General features: G+C 44.5%; 1 protein-coding gene across 1 annotated transcript in view; it reads left to right on the top strand.

The window, feature by feature from the left end:
* Window positions 1-20: 20 nt before the first annotated feature.
* The window catches only part of ADCY5 (adenylate cyclase 5), a 222341-nt gene continuing 215626 nt past the window's right edge, over window positions 21-6735 (top strand). Inside the window, exon 1 of the mRNA XM_085311019.1 lies at window positions 21-1335. Coding sequence (XP_085167145.1) covers window positions 322-1335 — 1014 coding nt within the window. The 5' untranslated portion in view covers window positions 21-321. The remainder of the gene's footprint in view (window positions 1336-6735) is intronic.

The following is a 6735-nucleotide window of genomic DNA, read 5'->3' as shown; positions in this document are numbered from 1 at the left end:
GCGCTGTGGGAGCACCGGGGGGCGGCGATGGCGCCCGCCGCCGCGCGGCCCTGAGGGCCCCACCGGGGCCGCCCCGGCTCGGGGCGCCCGGGCTGCGCCGCGGCCGCCCGCGGGTTTTCCTTGCTCTTTTTTGTTTCGTTATTATTTTTTAAAAAAACATATTTTTATTTTTTGCTTCCCCCTCCTTTTTTGGAGCTTTCACCCCTTGTCGTGGGGGAGCACCCTGCCCCCCAAATCTTAGCCCCCCACCCCCTGCCGCCTTCCCCCTCCGGGACTTGTGCTCGCTCCCGGCGCCCTCGCCGCTGCCCCTTCCCGCCGGGCATGTCCCGGTCCAACAGCGTGAGCCCCCCGGGCTTCGGCGGTCCCGCGCCCTGGGCGGGCGCCGAGCAGCACCGCTCGGCCTGGGGCGAAGCGGAGGCCCGGGCCAATGGCTACTCCTACCCGCTGCCTCCGAACAGGTCCTCGGGCAAGAAGGCCTCCCGCATGGCGAGCAGGTGGAGGAGCGAGGAAGACTACGAGCCGCAGGCGAGCCGGAGCCGCGGGGAGAGCGGCTGCAGGATGATGATGAGCTTTAGGTCCAAATCCGCCTGGCAGGAGCATGGTGACGAAAGCCGGCGTCATCGGTCCCGCCGCCCGCCCAGCACAGATCCCCCCACTGCCCCCAATGATGCCAGCCCYCGGCAGCTGGGGGAGCAAGGGGAGGTGCGGCCCCGGTCTGTCGAGCTGGGGCTGGAGGAGAGACGCATCAAGGCCAAGATCGAGGAGCTGGAGGAGGAGGACGGGGACGAGGGGGACTCCGAGGCGGCCTTCTCCATGGGCAGCTGTTGCAGCAGCCTGCTGCAGATCTTCAGGTCCAAGAAGTTCCAGTCGGAGAAACTGGAGCGCCTCTATCAACGCTACTTCTTCCGACTCAACCAGAGCAGCCTCACCATGCTGATGGCCGTGTTGGTGCTGGTCTGCGTGGTCATGCTGATATTCCACGCCGTGCACGGCCGCTACGAGGTGTCCTACGTCGTGGTGCTCTCTCTGGCCATCCTGCTGATGGTGGTGCTGTGCATGGTGTGCAACCGCAACGAATTCCACCAGGACCACATGTGGTTGGCGTGCTACTCGGTCATCCTGGTGATCCTGGCTGTGCAAGTGGTAGGAGTTCTGCTGGTGTGGCCCCGGAGCGCCTCTGAGGGCATCTGGTGGACGGTCTTCTTTATCTACAGCATCTACACCCTGCTGCCGGTGCGGATGAGGGCCGCGGTCATCAGTGGGGTGGTGCTCTCTGCCATCCACCTGGCCGTCTCCCTCAAGATCAACGCTGAGGATAAGTTCCTCCTCAAGCAGGTAGGCAAGCCCCGAGCCTGTTCGTGCGAGCGCTTGGCAGCCCTGACCTGGCTGCCGCCTCGAGTAGTGAGAAGAGTGGGTTTAGCTGAGTTTTACAGGCCTGCCTGATGCCGAAAGGCTAACCGKCTTTCAGTCAAAACCCCAAGTAGTCTGATACAGAGCAGGATTTTGTTCAATGTGGTGGCTAGCCTGCAGTTCTGCTCCTTCAGAGCTGCAGTATTTCCTCCTTGCTGCTTTTCATGAAGATGCTAAACTAAAAACTTAAAAAAAAAAAAAAAAAAAAAAAAAAAAAATCTTACTGGTTTCTAGTGTCTGCTGTTTCAGTGCACTGTCAACCAGCCTGCTAATGCCCTTCAGTTTTATTTTGTGTAAACAGCCCCGCGCTAAGCGCACCTGTGGAATGGTATCTGTGCTTGCTGCCATGTCACAGAGAAATGTGTGGAAAAGTCTTGTGATTTTTATCTGATAGAGGTTATCCTCGTGTGTAATTCTAGAAACTAAATTCAATGTCAATGCAGTGTTTGCTTAGGCATCAGAGAGCATGCTCCATATAAACATTAAAAAAGCTTCTGATTTAACAGGAAGGTGTTTGCTCTGAGATTTACTGGAAATATCCATAGTAAAGAAGCCCGAACAGAGTTCATATGCATCTAGAAGAAAAGAAAGAAGGATAAATGCAGATTATTATTTAACTATAGTTGTGATATCATGTTTAAGTGGAGCAGCTCGATTCACAGGAACAATAAGACTATTATTGAATGCATTACAGTGCATTTTTTAATTACTGTGTCTGTATAAACAACAGTAAAACAAGGAGCCACTCTTCTTTTCCAAGYAAAGGAACTAGCCCTCAGGGTCTTGTTCTTTAAGCTTACAAGACACCTTTGGCAGTCCGAAAAAGCATTGACTTAAAACATTGTAGCTATATGGTAATCACTGTTGCTCTGAAGAGCAGGGATCTCGGTAAGGATGAGTCTATCACAAAGTCACCCCCGATGCTTGTATGTAACTGGGGGTTGTTTATTAAAATCTAGTGTTTGGTAGCTTACAGTTCTATCACATAATACAAAATAGAGCATTGAACTTTGCTATAGCTGGCCTGAGTCTTGCTTCTAAATTGATTTGGTTTCCACCTATTTCAGTGTCAGAAAAAGTTCCAGGGCTTTCTTTTAAGTAAAACTCTGGTAAATCTGAGCTGTCACTGTTTTGCTCTACAATACATCCCCTGAAATTACTGTTATTTTAATTCTTCTTCTTTCTATTCTTTTCTCCTTTCCCCTCAGTTAACCCTACTTGGATAGTTTCTGGCTTTAGTTTTAAAGTTTGTTACGGATATTCTTATAAACTGCACGTGACATTTTTCTTATGCTTGATATAAATGGATTTTTGTGAATTTCCAGCAGAGCATACCCTGTAAGCAGGATGGTTATGATTTTTCTGCTTCAGCTGGAAAAGTTGTCACATGTACTCTGCTCTTCCTTGCTGGGGCTTTGACTCTGCAAAGCCTTGTGCATATTCCTAACTTTATAAACAGACAGTAATCCCATTCAGTTGAGTGTATTTGGATATTGCTTTCTTAAATGTGAAAGCAAAGCTTATCAGGATTATGACCAGAAGACTTAAAAATCTGATGCAAGCAAAGTTCAGTTTTGAGGAAACTAATGAGTGCATGCAATGCTGTTACATTGGAAAGTGTTCATAACTGTATTTTAACAAGAAGGAGCCTAAATCATAAAGACCAAGTCATTGACTCTCTCACTGGAGAATCTGGGATAAGCTCAGGCTCCCAGTTGCTTATTCACATCACTAGACCTGCTCTCTCCCTTTCCAAATGTGGCAGAGTTACCTGTAAAAGGTTAAGAATTACGAATACATATGCACTTGTCAAAGGTAAGACATGGGCAGCAGAGGATGACAATATAGTAGTCACAAATCTCTGCATTTCACGGTTGCTTTCCCTCTCCTGCTAATATTGGGTTTTACTACAGGTTGAGAATAAGAGCTCAGTTAATGAAGGAGATTCTTAGGAAGGAAGATTCTTAGGAATCTTCTTTGTTTTCTGATACAAGGGTCTAGATCCTCCTGTGGTCTGAATTGGCCCGGAGCTACTGAATTTAGTGGAGTTGTTGTTCAAGGCCAAGAATTAAATTCTTCGTACATTTGCGTATGTACATGAGCTGCTATCTCTAGCTGTCTGATAGAAAAATCTGTTTCTGCAGAGCACATTGCCTCACAGCTATTAACAGGCCTTTCTCACTGGGGCTGTAGCTGGTTGCCATGGAAATCTGTTTTGTTCAGCTCTGCCCCACTGATGCGTGTAAGCCCTCTTTCTTCCTTCAAAGCAGCATTGGCAAAGGTGGATGGAGACCAGATAAATCAAGAGGAAGGGGTTAAGTTGTTTTCAGTGACTTCACTCTGGTAGTCGCATCAGGCTGGATTTTGTGGAGCAGAAGTGGATAGTGAATGCGTTTGTGACTGTGACCAGATGGCTCGGCTCTTTATCCATAGCATTCCTAGAAGAAAGACTACTTAGAACTTGTATCCCCTCTCCTTGTTTTGACCGTTTTAACCGTAATACTTAAGTGAGTTCCTTTGTGTGTGGCTTTTCTTTTTGTTGTTGTTGTTTTGTTTTCTTAAATCTCCTCTCAGTTGCTTCCAAGCCTGGAAAAACCACACACTCTTGTTATGATCTGCTAAAATTCTTGTAATAAGCTGGATGACTCTTCTATAGGCTCCTGAGCACTTTTATGAGGCTCAAGAGCCTGCTGAAAACCTTGTTACTTCTCTAGAGAAAGAGAGTGAAATTATTCTTGGTTATATTGTATTCTCTCCCCTTTGGGAGAAAGGGAACATGTTGGATTCCCTTGCTGAGGATGCATGGTTTTATTGCCTGAATTAAATTGCTCTTAGCACTGCTGGATTTCTCTGTCATCAGACTTTCTGGTCGAAGGTGTATGCTACTCAGGCTTGTATCTTTAAATGTGTAGGCCCCCTTCACCATTGATTCATAAAAGGTGTAAGGTGCTCAGCAGTTTCTGAATTTGTATGGGGATGGGAATAAAAGTGGTTGTGACTTGACTGAACTGCTTTTTTTTTAGTAATTCCTCTGTGTTCCCAGGACTTTCAAAGCAGGCTCTGACTCCTGGCTCCTAACCTGAGGAATCTGGGGTCTGTGGGTCAAAAGACTAGTACTGTGAGTGTGCTTAGCAAAAGCAGCAGGTATAGCTGGTACCTGTGCAAGTCTGATCAGAAAGAGACAATGACTTCTTGTATTTTCTGTTCCAATTAAACATCAATGTTAATTAATATGATTTACTGCATTRTATGGCAAACTTTCCAAATGTATCCAGTGCTGAGGGAGGGAAGAAGAAAAAAATATCCTGTTTGAGCATTTATTCACATCCAAAGACTACTGCTAGAAACAGAACATATTAAATATGTAACTACTCAAACTACTGATTTGATTGTATAAAGGTTCCTTCTGTACCTGTGATCAGTTAATTCTAGAGGGATTGACTTCAGATTTATTTGGAAGAGGATGAGTGAATTTGTCTTTACGTTTTTGTCCTTGTGTTATTCTAGGAAAGTTTGGATTACAAATGTGATTCAGTGCACAGATGTTTGCATCTTCCTTTCTTTGTATATTCTACATATCTCCTCCTAGGCCAGACTTTTCCATGTGATGGTTGTGATGTACTTTCAGGCTCTGAAAACACAGTGGACTCCAGAATTCATATAAAAAGTACTTTACATGCTAATGAGACTAATACTTAACTGAGAAAGGAATATACCAGTTACTGATAACCTGTCTTGTGTTCACAACAAAGGTGATACCACGATACTGAGACTTAATCTATGTTCCAGTAGGAAAAACCTACCTAGCTGGCCCACAAACTCTGTACAGACATGGAAAGAACCTACAGGATATGAGTTGCAGATGCTTAACTTAAATCATGTGAGTAGACCTATTGCCCTCAGTACACGTAGTCTGGAGTAAGCACTGGCATTTTTGTAAAAAACTAGGGGCTAAGGGACAGGGAGTTTCACAAGGGAATTTATTGGGCTCTGAATCAGAGTTAAAAAGGGATGGGGACTGTGTGTGGGAGGGAGTGGTCTTGTTTTCCCAAACAAACCTGTTTTATTGTAACTTTCTGAGGTTCCTTGTTCAAGGATACAGTTAAGCCTCTGTAGTTTATTAACTCATTGAGTGGGTGACTGTTAAGAGAGCATAAAAACAGAAGACTATGAGAAAGATCTTTATTTATTGTCTTGTGTCCATAAAGTCATGAAAAGAGAAACTTCTATGTTCAAATCTTTTTTCTTCCTCAACTATTACTGCAAACCTTCTACGAAGGATTTTAAATGTCTGAGTTTTGAACAGCTGCCCCAGCACATGGCTCTTGTTTATGGTGTTCAGATTCAGGACTCCTGATGTTGAACTCCTTGTTGCTCAGCCCCATTCCATATGCCTCCATCATAACAGCATTACATTAATACACCTCATCCTTCTCTTCTGAGAAATATGCATGTGTTGGCCTTTCTCCCTGTCAGTCCATGTTAATGATATGTGATTGATCCATAGCTGCATGGTGGCGCTCTCGAAAGTGTCGTGTTTCAGTTTAACCATTTCTATGAAGATGTTGCTATGAAAATGTGTGCAGCTTCTCTTTTTCCTTTCTCTAAACAAACTGTCACTTCAGCTGAGCTAAAAAACAACTTTTTACTGTAATAGGATATTGGCTTTTGTCTTATAGTGTCTTCTAGCATCTCATAACGATGCTTTTTAGATGCAATTTAATTAGCATTCTGTGAGAAGCTAGTTACATATCAGGAGAAATGTAACTGTGTGTTTCATCTGAGTAGTAGCGTGCTTAAGATGTGTAGACGCTGACTAATTTTGAGACTAATGGTTTCTCAGGTATGTGTTACTGAAATGCATTTTCATAGTTTTATATAGCATTTATTCATAAAAAAAGAGAAATATGCAACTGAAATACAGATGTATATGTCATTTCTTTACAGTTTTGTGCTGTGTGCCTTATTCTTCTCCAACTGGAAGGTAAATTTGAGTAAGGTTCATTTTAGACCTAATGTTAAGGCCCTCAGCTGCATGAGGTCAGATGCTGCATGTCTCATGGCACTTAATATCTTGTTCTGCATAAATGCTGATTTTGGTAGACCTGCTAATTCCATTAGATGTCCTTCAGCAAGAGTATCAATTGAAGAATTTGCCTGAGCAGGAGGTTGACTTAAGTCAGTAAAAGTCCATGATTTGGGGCCTTTAGTTTGGGAAAACAGGCAACCTGAAGCATTCAGCAGCTGTTGCACTGATAACTGCCTTCCCTGGTGTAATTCTCTAGTAGACCTAATTAAATTAATCCATGAGGTATTGTATATCAA

The sequence above is a fragment of the Rhea americana genome, unplaced genomic scaffold, assembly GCF_003343005.1.
Source record: "Rhea americana isolate MKP2758 unplaced genomic scaffold, rheAme1 scaffold_33, whole genome shotgun sequence".
Classification (NCBI taxonomy): domain Eukaryota; kingdom Metazoa; phylum Chordata; class Aves; order Rheiformes; family Rheidae; genus Rhea; species Rhea americana.
This window is presented reverse-complemented; position numbering and strand designations above follow the sequence as displayed.